This window comes from Clytia hemisphaerica, unplaced genomic scaffold (genome assembly GCF_902728285.1).
Source record: "Clytia hemisphaerica strain Z4C2 unplaced genomic scaffold, Clytia hemisphaerica genome assembly, whole genome shotgun sequence".
NCBI lineage: Eukaryota > Metazoa > Cnidaria > Hydrozoa > Leptothecata > Clytiidae > Clytia > Clytia hemisphaerica.
The window spans coordinates 79,723-95,485 of NW_027103621.1; the positions used below are offsets into that span (position 1 = coordinate 79,723).

General features: G+C 34.7%; 2 protein-coding genes across 2 annotated transcripts in view; both read right to left on the bottom strand.

The window, feature by feature from the left end:
- LOC136802311 (uncharacterized) overlaps positions 1 to 15,763 on the bottom strand; it is a 28,931-nt gene that overhangs the window by 2,164 nt on the left and 11,004 nt on the right. The window contains exon 3 of the mRNA XM_067059029.1: positions 7,608 to 7,704. The gene's annotated coding sequence lies outside the window, so the exon portion shown is untranslated. The remainder of the gene's footprint in view (positions 1 to 7,607; positions 7,705 to 15,763) is intronic.
- Positions 11,600 to 15,763, bottom strand: part of LOC136802274 (uncharacterized) — an 8,889-nt gene continuing 4,725 nt past the window's right edge. Inside the window, exon 2 of the mRNA XM_067058988.1 lies at positions 11,600 to 14,007. Within this exon, the coding sequence (XP_066915089.1) occupies positions 11,600 to 13,960 (2,361 nt within the window). The 5' untranslated portion in view covers positions 13,961 to 14,007. The remainder of the gene's footprint in view (positions 14,008 to 15,763) is intronic.

Consider the following 15,763-nt stretch of genomic DNA (forward strand, 5'->3'; position numbering starts at 1 on the left):
AGCCTTGGTTTTGAATTATGTTTGTCTAAGGTTAGGATAATAACTTGAAGGGTTATTGTGAAGCTTATAAGCCCTTTACGGCGTTCATTTTTAAAGGCAAATTTGCATAATGTACGAAAAGAATAGGTTTTTTGAGTTATCTACCAATTGTTTGCGTCATCCGCGGCTCCTAAAATTTTGTGAGACAGGGGTGCTGAATCTCGTACTATAACTCGTAGTTTTAACATTAATCTTAAAACTTAGGATTTTAGGATCCAAATGCTCCAATAAGGCTCCAATAAGGTTAAGCATATAGCCTGGAAGCCAAACCCTTCCAAAATCGAAATACCTAATGAAACAAAGTGGAAATACCGAAGTCACCTATACTCGCCAAACTTTAAAATTTTTTGAAAAACGTCGAAATACCCAGGAATGCCAATACATTTTGAACATGATTGAAGACTAAAGACATTACAATGTAATAATAATGTTAGACTATAGCGAACTAGTCTGTTAATTAATCATGTCAGAGGGCGGGAACATAAAGGCGGCGGGCGTTTGCTAGAATAGGAGCTGCGTAGAAGAACGAGCAAAAGTTGGTGAGAGGCTGCTATTCTTTCAGCCCTTGCCGCCGACAAAATTTTTTCCTACGCTTACCTAACTCCTACGCTCACTTTTCCCGCGTGATACCGTTCCAGCCCGACTGGCGTACAATGTAATAATAATAATGTCATAAAAGTCTGCTTTCCTACACAAATTTTGCGCCCCTCTTGGCTACGCTACTGATACCTTATAAAAGACTGACTTAAAACAAAAACAGCATAAACCACACCTTTGAAGTATACGAGCTAGGTCTAATTTCGTACTAGACTTGAAATAGAGGGAAAAAACCAATTACACAAGTCTCAAATTTCGCTTCAAAACTCCATCAAAATGTAAATTGTAAATTCTTTCTGCTAGAAGTGAGTAAGCCAACTGATGACTTAGCCTTATTCGAATGTACTAGGTTTTTTAAGTACGCCAATCTTTTGTGTATAACAGTCGAAAGAAAAACAAACAATGCCCTTGTTCTTTTTGTTATAAGAACTAGTAGATATTCGTTGAAGCTAAGTTGTTCTTAGTTCTCAGTTGATAGGCAGTTTGAGCCTTATTTCTTTCTTCAAGGACAGATTAGATTGACTTAGGCTCTTCATTGGCTAAAATTCTAGTCATTCAAATCTTAGGTTTGTTCCTAAATTAGCGTGTGTCAGTCCAATTGTTCTTATAAAAAACATGCAATCGTGCTACAGTAACGGTAGATCAACAAAAATTCGTCATCGTGCCATCATTGACGTAACACTCAAATTGAAGGTTCCTTCCTCGAAAATCACCTAATTTGGATATGTTGAGTACCTTTATTTTGAAGTCAGTCGGATTTCAAAACTGAAAAATTACACAATATGCGTCACAATATACATTTTTTATAAGAACATCCAAAACTTTTGAAGCCTTCGGATATTTCTAACTTGTAAGCCTATAAATGTTCTTAAAATGTTCTTACTTTGCACCCTTTTGTGAGAAAGAAATTGGTGTTTTATAGTCTGCAAAGTCTTCAAATGTTCTTAAGTTATCCTTAATATATTGGTCATTGAGCTTCATGTGCTTATATGGTTTGTTCTTATAGAAATGTGTATGCGATTGACTTTATTCCCTTCTGTAGATTTTCCATTGATCCAAATTCAAACAACAGTAGTTTTATTTAAAAAAAAATTCAAAATATTCTGTCTAGTATTGTAGAAAATCCTCCTTACACGAATCCTAAACTTTTGACAAATTCAATACAAAATCTTGTCACGAACTGTGACAGAACAAAAGTCTAAAATTTCAAAAACACAAAAATTCGATCGTGACTTTGAATCGAATAATTTCTCCGTAATTTTCATTCAAAATTCTTCAAATTTTTAAAAAGCAAAGCCTATCCAGAAGGCTATTCCTTTTAATTCAGAATGTTATATATTACACGTTTTCTATAAGAACATCTAAACTTTTTGAAGCCTTCGGGTGTTCTTAAATTTTTTTGAGTTTTAAGGCTAAAAATATTCTTAACATGTTCTTATTTTCGCCATTTTTTGAGAAATTTTGACCATTTACCTAAGAAATTGGGTGTTTTTAAGTCCACGAAGCCTTAAAATGTTCTTAACTTGTTATTAACATTTTGGTCATCGAAGCCTTATGTTCTTGTATAGTTTGATGTTATAAAAAAAACGTGTATAGGGTGATGTTTTATGCTAAAGATATTTGTGAAGTTTTTATTATCTTAATCCAAATGTATTTTTAAAACAAACAGACACCAGAAATATTTAAAATTTTTACCCCATATGGTATGCATATAAGATTTTGCAAATAACATAAATACCATATACATAAATCTGTGAACATCCCAAAATTCCAAAGAGTCCTGAAAATTTCAAACCTATAAAAGTCAATAGAATCTTACAAAGTGCTAAAATGAAAATCCAAATCACCTTTGAGAAGTCATTAAAATCACAACCTTAAGTGTGAATTCCTGACATGTAGAAACCATGTCAGCGTAGTAAGACTAATATCCTAGAGACGGGTTTCCACGGTTTCCACATGGTATCAAAAAAGAGCGCATACTTATGTTAAGCAAATGGACTTTACTGTAATACAGTCTCGAAAAACCTCCCCTTAAGGGCGGCACATAGCGTGGGTCGGACCATATGAGTGCCCCCTCCCCGGAAACCATGTCAGGATAACTAGAGTTATTCCCTTGTGAGCGGTTTCCACATGGTAGCAAAAGTGAGTGCGTGCTTACAAAACGACTTTCATAGATGCCAGGAACTTCAACCCTGGAATAATCCAAGAATGTCACACAAGTATCTCTGATAAAATCCAAAAACATCTTACTCATCCCATGTCAAATGATTTACCCCTCACCCCGAAAAAGACTTTGAAAAACTGACCCTTAAACTGATATTGTCACAACCTCCAGCTCAAATTTCTTGATTAATGCCGTAATTGGAGAAAAAATTAGGTGAAAATTTCTTCCAGTTAGAAGGTGTTAATTTCGAGAAACGAAGGAAATGTTTGTGTGATTTGACCCTCTCACATAATTCAACGTAAACTTTACTTTACAGTTGTCGCTCTCTAATTCGAAGTTCTACTATTATTCGATAGGTTCCCTTATTCGGTGAAATTTAAAGTGCCCGTCAACAAGAAACTCTCATAAACGACGCTCCCTTATTCGATGAAAATCCAATTCCCCTTGAAGATCGAATTAGAGAGTGTCAACTGTACTTTACACTGACTTCGGTTAGGCCCCCGAAAGAACCTTTTGAAATACCCGATGTTGTTGAAAAACCATTATACACCCCTTTCTCACAGACCCACTGGGAACCCTACCCACTGGAAAAATTGTCCAAATGATCATCCTCCAACTTTTGGCTCCACTGAAAATAATCAATGCAATCCTTATTTTCATCTCCACTGGCTGAAAAAACCCTACCGGGTCTGTGAGAAGGGGGTGTCATTATGTTCTATGCTGCCATCTCACCATATAACACGAAAAGCTCTGAATGATCCTTTCAGAAAATGAGAAAACACTTTTGAATATTTTAGTTATCCGTACATCCTGACATCCTGAAGCCCTCTGATTGGCTAATCCAAGTCACATGACAAAGTTCGAAATAGAGTACAAAACAAAAAAAGGGGCACGTAAAATTTGTTTAAGAGAAAATGATTTTAGAAAACTTTTTTATCGTTACGGATATAAATTTGGTAATGTGAGACTTTTTGTATTGAGCGACATTGTCACCAAGGAAAACTTATCAATAAAAAAACACAAAAAGAAGCGCCAAAACCACCAAAAACTATTTCAACTTATTTCTCAATAGAAAGTCACTAGAAGACTTTTTCGGGTAGACACTTAGATGGTACATTTGGTAAAAATTTACTTCCTAAATTTTTTTATTTAAAAATTTGTTTAAAAAGATGATACGGTTTTTAAAAAATTTTGAATTACAACGGAGGGATGTTTCAAGAAGGGAAAAAGGTACAGCAAAATTTTTGGCCTATTTTTTATAAATTTCAACAATGTTTCCTTTCCATTTGTTATTTCAGTACAACATATTCCTTTAAAAAAAGTTATAATAATAAAACTTTCGATTTTCAGAAGCTCTTTTCTCTAAATTGATTCTTAAACATTTTGATTGATTTGAGCTTGACTTTTCCATACTCAATCAACAAAACTTGAAGAAATTTTCGTTTTATTTGGAAAAAGACTTGAAACGTTTGACTTATAAGGACAATCAGAGACAATTGATTTCTGTGTGTCTCAAAGTATATCGTGATAATCGAAAAGTGTACTTGAATTAGATTTTTGAAGGATCCTTATTTCAAAAATTTCCAAAAACACCGATAAATAAAAAACTAAATGTACCGTCAAACCCGTACGACCCTCCGTCAAACCCGTACGACCCTCCGTCATGTTACAACACTCAATACAATCTTTATTTGAAACAAAATCGATGTGCAGTCACGGAGAAGACCTACTCTTAGGTGCCAAATAAACACCCTCCTCCCACTTGTTAATTATTCGAAAATTTTTACACCCCCAGGCCTTATTAGCCCCCCCCCCCGTTTATTAATTTTTAACACTATTTTCAGTTAGCAAGAAGAAGTCGCCTTATTTTGCTCCAAAAAGTCTGATTTTAGCCTATATTTACCTTATTTTTGGGTTTTCAGAAGTACAATTCCACCCCCCCCCCCGGCAAATAGGTCCCCCCCCCATTTATTAAAACTTTTCAGCCTCCCTTTTAATCGACCCCCCCCCATTTATTTGCCACCTAAAAGTGGCAATCCTCCCCCCTGAGTAACTTGAATCGGAAGAGCAGTGTGCATTATCACGTGTTAGGACTGAATGTGTAGAGACACCGAATTTTGTAGATTTTGGGAATGCCATACAGGACGGCGAATCATGGCTCAAAGGGTCGACTTTGCTACACTGGACCTTCTTCGAGGATGGATGGGGTTATTCAAGTTTGTAGATTTATGACGCTATTTTCAATTCGCGAAAATTGATGTTTTTTTTTTTCGGATTACGCTAAATTCAATAATCTGAACACACCAGGCTAAGTTTTAAAAAGATTTACCTAATAATATGCAATTTTCAAGCCTATCACTTGTAACTTTTAAGCTTCTAACTATGAAATGTTAAATTATTCTCTTCCACATGTCAAATGAGTCCTCTTTTAACATCTTGCACTAAACACATTCCACCCCTAGCTGCCAACTGATGACATTTGATAAGATTCTAAAATAGGAATACTTTTTGCCGATTACGTATATTATGATGAAACGGCAGCCCAAAATCTGCTCCATTCAAATTAATTTCGTACCCAGAGCCATGTGTACAACTTTTTGATATTACTGATGTACTAGATAAAATCTTTCGTTAGTTTTTATCAGAATTATCAAAAAGCGAGCTAAGGAACTGGATACGATTTGGCCTTTAAATATTATGTAATAGTTGTCAGACAGTTGCGAGTACAATATGAGAAATATGTTACGAGTTCCGAGATTTTTCTGTACAATATTACGGAATTTACAAAATATACGGAAAATCTAGAACGTGAAATATTTCCATATTGTACGAGCAAATGTCTGATAGCTGGTTTATCGGTGACACAAAAAATGCACTTTTTGTATTGGAAAAAAGCGCAGGACACTTTTGTAGCAAAGTAACGTTAAATTGCTTCTACCGCTGCGATGCAACAACAGCTTTTCATCAATCTATATTTTGTACATGTAAAATACAAGATATATTGTACTCTTTTTAATCAATCAGATCGCTTTATCAGCAACTACCTAGTCTAGCAAGCTAGACGACTAATTCAGACATAGTAGAAATAAAGCAAAAAGTAATAGAGGAACAAATTTTAGAAAAAATCCTTTAAATTTTCTCACTACGCAAGTTTCTGCGTAGCTAGTCGGGGATTCTATAAGGCCGGAATATCGGATTCTTCCAGTCGTTTTATATAAACTAAATCCCGTAACAATAATCGTATTATCATATAACGCCTATTCTACTGTATTACACGCATTATGAACGAGTCAGTCAAGCAACTACCTTCATATTCTAACTAAGGGTACAATTTGACACATCCGAGTCAGGAAACTTTGAAATTTTATCTACGTTTCTGACCAACCTATCCAACTTATACCCAAAACAACAACACTGATACCATCTAAACCACAGCCGTGTGAAATTTAACGGAGCTAAAAATGAGGAAGGGGGTATTTAACACAAAATTTCTAAAAAAAGGGAAAAAGCCTCACCCAGATGATAACAAGGCCATCTTTTCACACCTTCGACGCGTCACTTTTTTTACGTTTCAAAAAAAACAAAACTTTTTATCCTTCCGTCCGTTTTTTATCCCATTTTTTCTTGTTATATAAATGATTATCTTAATATCGATCTTTATTAGTTCTTCTTACTCATAAACCTTTTGTATAGAATCAACACAACAAAATTTTTTTTGACACTTTGGATGACATTCAAAGGAAGAATTTCATAATGATAAAGGAAGAAGGAAAAAATTTTAAAGGGAATTTTTCACCCTCGTAATTTATTTGAAATTTGAACATATGTCGCACTGAGCTTTAATTCACAGAACATTTTATTCACAAGTCAAAATAATACCCCTTGATAACTATTAAAGCCCCTAGTTTGCTATCAGAAGGGGGTTGGGACCGATTAGAAATATTGGACATGAAACCTTAAAGATTGAATTATCATTGTACCCTTGAATTTTAGCCCCACTGGGAAATTGAAATTGATTTTATCCCAACTCAAAATTAAATGTTGAAAAATTGCACTCCAAAACTATCCTACTGGATTTTAGAGCAATAGAATTTCTATCCCCATTGGGACTTCAATGGGAATTTTTATCCCCATTAAGAAAAAAAATTCTCAGGGGCTGTGAGACAGAGGGGTGTATAGATATATGTTCCCAACAAAAAGGGGTACCGGAAAAAGAGGTTTAAAAGAATGTGCAACTGGTCAGGGTACCTTTTACACCCCTCTTGAGACCTCTTAGGATAGTAGAGTAATTACATTCAGTCCGTCGGTTCAGACGGAATTTGTTACTAAATTTACCCCTACAATAAGCTCTGTGATATTTTGGCAGTAAACCTAAAAAGAAACTCTTTAGCTATCTGTAGCTATGCTTATTAGTTCCCCCAACTCCCTTCCCCTAACTTCTATGATTGATATGCCCCAGAGAGCCTTATACAGCAACCATTGAAGTAGACGATGTTATCGTCCATTACAGTGATAGTAAAGGCGTGAAAATATGGCGTTATGGCGGTATACGGAAAGAAATCGGCTGGAGAGTTTCGGAGACTGGCAAACTCTACCGACTGTAAAATCTTTTCAGCAAAAAAAAAAGTTTGCGAATTTTCTTCGTCTTTTGGCTTATTTCTTAGATAGTGATTTGTCTTCGACTTTAGCATAGTCTACCATTGAAGTTGGTGGAGGGTTATACAAACACATGTAATCATGTAAACCAAAAACATGTAAACCATCACAGTTTACGGTCAAATATTATAACGGTTGTTGAGAATCTTACTTTCAATGAAATATATTTTGCTGCATCTCGTCAAGATCTCTCTTTAGTTCTTCGGAAATGTTTGGTGTCCATCATTGATAGATTTTACGCAGGATTCCTGTGGGTAAAAGAAAAAACTGACGAGTAAAAGAAACTTTACTAGAAATATTGTGTTATTTTTTCCATCCTCGCTGAGTTGTCTGACTTAAAAACAATAGAATTCAAATCCACAGTTATGAATAAACATTGGAATCGAAATATCGCAATCTTCATTGAGACACCCCCTTCTCTCAGACCCACAAAGAACCCTTCCCACTGGAAAAATTGGCCAAAATATCGTCCCGGTGGGAAATTATACTCCAATTTTTTATCCCCACTGAAAATAATCAAATAAACCAATCCTAGCTACAAAATACGATGCTTTTATTCCCATCCCCATTGAATTTTCTGACTCGAAAGCAAAAGAATTGAAATCCTGAGCCATGAGTTTCAGTCCGTTGTTTTTATCCCCAGTGGCTGTAAAAATCCTACCGGGTCTGTGAGAAGGGGATGTATTGAGATTCATATTTATACCAACTATGTTATTTTTACCCCCCCCCCCCCACTGGCTGTAAAAACCCTACACTAACCAGTAAAATGTTGCTGAGGCTCGGCTGTTCTGATTTCTATTTAGCACTTTGAGCCAAATTGTTCTTATCCTGTTTTATTTTAGGGGGTTAATTAACCTAATTTTTAATACTTTGTCCCTTGAAACAGAGTAATTTCAGGCTCAGCATTGTTCTTATTTTTTTGGCAATTGTTCTTATAGAATTTTTCTTATAAAAAAAGTGTTCGGGTTTGTCTGAAGGCACTAGAAAACTTGTTCGAATTAGAGAAAAATTCGAGTTTCGGATGTTTGAGTTATGGAGACCCCGTGAGCTATGTTTGTTTCCTTTCAATTTGGACATCAGTCTAAAGTACAGTGTTTGGGAACATCAACTGGCAAAAGGGGCTCAAAAGGGGGACATCCTGAGTGACGTCATATCAAAATTAGAGAATCCATTAATAAACATATTCTTTACAAAAAAACAACAAGCAAACACCAACAACCAGACAAGACAACAAACTTATCACCAACATTGACAGACGTTTTTAAATAAAAAGGTTTTCATAATTTTCAAAAGAAACGAAAAACTTGTTCCTCTTATTTGCTTGCGATTTTTAACGAAGATTTGAAAATTTATAAACCAAGTCAAGGGGCTATACAAGTTACTCTCAGGTGCTATAATGAAACTCACCTTATTAATATTTAGAATTCTTTCTAACGCTGGACCTCTAAATTTTTATCGCCTGTGGCCTGGAACCTTTTTAAAGATGTCGCACTTTTTAAGGTGTCAAACGTCCAGGGAGGGGAATACCCTCAAAAGACCTAAGAAATCCAGAGATTCCCTTAAAAGTAAACAAAATTCCAAAACGGAAATCCAAGAAGGGATGTCAAAAAATCCAGAAGCTTCTTACAAAACTAGCTTTCATCAAGTTTAAATTTTTAGTCAACAGAGATTGAAATCATTCTTTGTCTGAATCTTTAAGAATATGAATTAAATGGAAAGGATTCTCCCAAAAAAGCTTTGTATCCAAGGTGGTCAGTATAAAGAAAATTAACAAGTCCCCGATGCAAAAACGCTCCCACAGGAAGAGACTAAACTAAATCTAAAGCACTTTATTACACGTTTTTTTATAAGAAAACACTTTATAAGAATGCCCATGATGAAAATGACTAAAAAATTAAGAATAATGCTAAGAATATCACCATGATGGAATTTTGCTACTCAAGCTAAGAATGCCATTTTTAGATCATTGTCAATTACCCCAAGTAAGGCTCAGTCCTTTCACAAAAATACCATTTTATGCTTGAGACGTATGTACTAAATGATGAATCTAGTCTGAATTAGGATCCTAACCTAAGAATGCTGTAAGAATATTTCAGGATGATTTTCCCAAACAAGTTAAGAATATCCATGATGAAATGGATTTACATCATTCTTATAAAAAAAAAGCGTGTAGCACAGAATATTACCCCCGGTAATTCCAAGGAGCAAATTCCTAGAATCTGAAAATTGACGTGGCCGTGCTAAAAAAATAGCAAGAAGTTTGGAAACGATCAACAGCAAGCTAGCATCAGATCCCGAAACTGCGGAAAATTGATTTGGATGCTTCCACGAAAAATATTACAAATCTGATGTAAATCATGTGCTATCTTGTTGTTTCGTGTATATCAGAATTTGTCAGTTTTCGTAGTTTTCCCCTCTAATAAACCTGAGTAAATCTGTTGTTACCAACGATTCAGTGCGTAAAGTAAATGAAGAAAATGGGGGTCATGGATTAAATTTCGACTACCTAATGAGAAATTATATATTTGCGCAGCTCAAAATTATAAAACTACTAAAAAATAATTTCAACGCTTATGCAACTACTCTTTATGCAATCATTTTAAAACAACAGTGGGAATATCTTCTTATTTTGAATGTTCAACCTTCTTTAAGGAGCCCTTTGTATGAGGTCATAACTCGGATTTTTCTATAACTCGGGTTTTTTATAACTCAGGTTTTTTATAACTCGGGTTTTTTATAACTCGGGTTTTTTAACTGGGATTTTCCAGGCCTCTGAAATAAACAGGCATGAACAAATAGACATTGTAAAGACTTCTTCGCAATGAAATCTTTTTCAATCAAATGAAATTACAGATATCATATTCCTTTACACAATAGATAGGCTAATTTGAGCGTACAAACTTTCGCAAGATCAAAAAATTGCTAAACTTACAACATAAAATTTAGAATTTTCAAGGAAAAAATATTTCACCAGGAAAACTCGAGCTGTTTGATAAAGGACGATATTTATCATATGAAAATTGGCTAAAAAATGAAAAATATTCATTGAATCCAATGCACTATTTTTGCTTTACGGGAAATTTGGGCTGAAGTTCAATATGCTTAGCAAAATTTAATATTCAGCCTCAAATTATGCTTGGTTATATGCTTCAATTATGCCTGATTTTTTATTTTAAACTTTAAATTTTAACGATAATTATTCTTATTTTTACGTTTAATATTTTTAAAGATCATTACTTCAATGTGTTTAAGTCAAAATACTCCACCCCCTGTCTCGTTCATCCCATTTTAAAATTTTAATGGTGAATTTTCCCATCTTCGAGCTATGCATTTTAGGAGCCGTCCACAGTACGTACGTACTAAAATGTCGAAAATCGAATACCTCCTGTACGCAAGAGTACGCAAGCGGCTATACCCCCTCCTGGTAAGTACGTACTTTTCCATTCACCCCCCCCTCCACTCAGTTGAAGAAAATTTCGTACGCAAGCATACGCTTTTGAGAAGACCCCCTCCCCTCCCCCTTAGTGCGTACGTACTATGTGGACGGCCCCAAATATTGTATCGAGAACTTTCATCGAACTCAAATACAACACAAAAAAATTCAAAAATCTATAAAATAAGAACTAAAATCTATTTAAATGTATTACCAAAATCTCTCACGCTCTTTATAAGAAAAACGAAGATAAAAAGCTTCCAAAATTAAAAACAGTTCTAGAACAATGCTGGGTCTAGATTGCCTGAATATTTTAAGCAATGTATAAAAACAGTAAAATAAGTAAAAATAGTAGTAAAAACAGGGTATTACCCTTGAAATAAGAATAGGATAAGAACAATTTGAGGCACAGTGCCAAAAAAGATAAGAACAACCGAGCCTCATCAAAAATTTACTGGTTCTTATAATAAAGACAGGATTGTATTAATTTGATTGGACTTAGTAGATTTAATATGGTGATTGCAATAAATTCGTAAGATTCGGTGGGAATTCAATTCGGCGAGTTCGAAGGCACTAAAATGGATAAAAATTATTATATAATATATAGGAACAGTCTCTTTAACTGGGACCTCTTTAACTCGAATGTCAAATTTCTACTCCCTTCAGTTGACAATGCCATAACCAGACAACCAGTGTAGGAAAAGACAAATTTAAACATCAATAAAGTCCCATGGCTGACTGAGCCATTTTTTTCCAATTTCACAAAAAGCAATCACCATTTTAATCACAATATCTGGAGATACGTGAGATTGTCCTTTGATACTTAACGAAATGTTTTCATCAAAGAAGGCTGGTACTTTATTTTTTGTATTATTCATATAACTTTCAAGCCTGTTCAAAATCTTGGTACCCCATTCAATAGATGTGAAGCTTTCCAGTTGCAGTTTCCCAGTTTCGATCTCCATAGCAACTTCATGAAACAAACATGTTTTCAACACATAACTTGTGATTAATTTGTCGACACTTTTTGTATCGACATGTGTGAATGCGGGGCATATTCTTGAATCACGAACAAACTTCGTCAATTTATACCCATCCCGAGCACATTGAGGCAACTGTTGAAAAATTGCTGCCTCAACAAAAGAGTATGACTTTCTCCATATAATGCTTTTATCTTGCTCATTGACAAATTCCGAATCTACCTTCTTTGACACGAGAAGGTTCTTTCCTATCTCTGAATCTAATTCAAAATGATTCTGCAAAATTTCAAAGCTTTTGGAATTTTCAATAACCCCTTTCTCCTTAGGAAGGATAAGCGTGGGAACAAGGTCCACTGAAATATGAAGTCTTTTGATATTTGCGCTATTCCAAATTAAATTGATTGTGGATATAAAGCTGACACCACCTGTATGTAAAGAGTCATCCTCCCACCACGGCCTGGTAAAATACAAATCTTTCCAAATATCTTCCTTCTTGAATGACGAGGCAAAGATTTTCCAAAGCTGAGCAGCAATTTTTCTCGAGGATAGAAATGATTCTTCGTCAATAAAATCTGAAAGGTTTGCGATATCACTGCTACTAATTATTTTGATTTGCTTCAAATTGGAAACGTTCTTCGTTAAAATTTCATATTGTTCTGGTTTTAAATTAAACTTGAGTTGGCACAGAAAATCGATTTCGTCCAGAACTCCAATTTTTGTGCCTTCAACATTACTACCAGAGAGAATTGGCGTGAATGGGAAATCTTGATCATTCCCGCACTTCGAAATGCGGTCTAATAATTCACTAAACTGCCGTTGTATTTCGTCGTTTTCAATCTGAAGCATTTTATCACGTTCTTTGAAAGCATCCATAATACGTGGCTTCTGACCATTTTTTGCATTCAAAATCATTTCGTTTTCTTTCTCTTTTAACCACACCTTCCAACTATCGTTTGTCAACGAAATACCTTTTCTAGGTGGTGGTGCGTCTTTGGTTGACACATTAATGTTATTAGAGGAACATAATTTTTCAATCTCACTAACCAAGCTATCAAAACCGGTCAACATTGCAACTGTGATCAATCGGTCTGAAAGGGCGGAATCTATTGGTGCCAACTTTTGGTGTTTTCGCCAAAACACCTTGAAGACCTTTGTATCTCCTGTAGAAGCAGCATAGATGATTGGCGTATCGCCAAAACAATCCTTGGCTTCAATAACAGCACCATGTTTTAATAGGGCTTTAGCAATCTTGTAGTAATCATTGATCTTATTACTTGCATGGATAGATGCAGCGTAATGCAAACAGGTCATATCATCTGGATAAGTCATTTGTACATCAGCTCCTTTTTCCAAAAGCACTTTGCAAAACTCCAAACCTGATCTCATAATTGATTTTATCAATGGAGTTAATTGTTCATTGTCTCTTTCGTTGACATCAATATCATGTAGTTCACACAGGTATCTTAAGACAGATTCTGATCGCCTTTGATGACTTTGATTTTCAACGAAAGTATGAATCAACGATAAACCATCGCTTCTTCTTAAACAGCACTTGTGGCAAGTGTTAACAAGATACTTGAACACATCTAAAGATGGCAGCCAGCGTGGTGAAGATACACAATATTCCACCAACGATTGATGAGATCTGTTTCTAAGATTCATATCTCCACCATAAGTCTTTAATAATTGAAAAAGAGACTCGACTTGATTTATAGGGGTTTCTAACGGTATAAAATACAATATCTCAAACATTGCATTTTGTATTTGATCTTTGGAGATTCTTCCAGTTTCTAACATCATTTTCATTACAGCGTAATTCCGATTCAAAGCGGCCAACGAAAACGGTGTTTTTCCACCATTGTCCTTAACTTTAAAGTCAGCTCCAAGGTCTACCAAATCGGTAACGAAGGTAATATCAACGTCACGTTTCAGCGTATCGTCCTTAATAGCACGGTGTAGAATTGTCTCATTATTCGGCGACATTTGTGCGTAGATCAGATTTGAAGGATGTTGTAGTAATTCCAAAGTGTTTTGACCAGTTTGTAGAAACTGTTTACGACATTCACCTTCAGGGAATTCCTCAACACACATCTTTACGAACTTGCCAAGGATTTCTATCTCCTTTTCACTTCTCCCCACTAGAAATACAAAAAGAGAAACATTTTGAACGCGAGAGTTAAAAAAAGTTTGAAAAAAAATTCAAAACAAAATGGTTTTAATTACCCATTAAATCTTAGCACTTTTTGTAAAAGAAGATAACGCAACATATCATTAACGTCTTTTTAAAGTTTATAGCGTCATTTTTGCGATTACTATATGTAATCGCACGATGAGTTATTTTTTCTTCTTTGGCGCGCCTTCAAAGAGAGCAATTAATCGTTAATTGCATCCTGTAGAGAGCAATTAATCGTTAATCACACTCTTCAATGAGGCGCCAATATTTACAAAATTGATTTTAATGTTTTTTCTTACATTTTTTTTGCATCGAACGTTTTAATTGCATTCGAAATTTATTTTGTGAGAAAGAAAATCAATAAACAACAATAAAAGAAAGACATAAAGAGAAGAGAATGATATAAAACTCTCAGTGTAATTTCTGTAATTTACTTTCCTAACTGGGAAAAAGTAGTGAAAGCCATTGTGCGATTAGCTCGTAATCACATAATAACTCGTACAATTCGAAAATTGCACTCGTGATTTTTTTGTTTCGAATTTTCCTCGTCGTTTCGGACTCGGAAAATTAATAACAAAAAAATCACTCGTGCAATTATATTCGAATTGCACTCGTTATCATGCGATTAGTACTAGTAATCGTATGGTTTGGAGTGCAATTAACGATTAATCACGAGTAACAAAAAGGAGAAAAGAGTAATTTGCACGAGTCCGAAGGACGAGTGCAAATTACGGTATTTTCTCCTTTGTTACGAGTGATTAATCGTATTGCACGACAAAACATACGATCCGAGGTAATCGTCATAATAATCATTAGTAAATCATAGTTTTTTTTGTAAACATTCGAAAACCTCCTTTTTTTCTTTTGTTTAAAAAGAAAACATTGCAGTGTAATTTTTCTTTGTTTTCAATTAAAAGAAGCTATTGTAACGTAACATTTCTTTGTTCCTTTTTATATTGAAGAAAAAAAATGTCTTTGTTTTTTATATATAGTAAAAAAAATCTCTGACAGGACTTGGGAGAAAAAGAAAGGGGACAAATGTCCCCCCGCCGAAGAGTGCAAAAAGTGGTAATAGTGCAATTAACGATTAATCGCACTCCTCTAAACCAATCAGATTCGAGTAATTTTGCACGGCTGACGATTACATATACTAATCACATGATAACGAGTGCAATTCGAGAATAATTGCACGAGTGGTTTTTTGTTATTAATTTTCCGAGTCCGAAAGGACGAGGAAAATTCGAAACAAAAAAAATCACAAGTGCAATTTTCGAATTGTAAGAGTTATTATGTGATCACGAGCAAATGGGTTTCAATACTTTTTCTCCATTAAGAAAGTAGATTACATTGGGCGCGTTCACACTGGAAAGTTTACCTAATTAAATCTATTAAAGTTAAACAAAGAGATTTATGATGGATGAATACACTGGTTTATCACAGTTTTTTGTAGGTTCACGAGATCTATTATAACACAGTAATTGATTTTGCTTAAGGCTTCTTATTGGTTGATTTTTTATTGAGAGTTTCGATTTCACCTGTGATTGGTTGATATTGGTATCCATACATCACTTGAAATCCGCAAACATATTTGTTCTAATGGTTTTACTCATTAACTGCATTCATCTTACACATCAACAACACCGTTTGCACTATTTCTAATTTTTTCCTCAGTTCATTCGTTTTTGAAATCGTAAAACTTTTTGTTCACTGCACGCAATCTT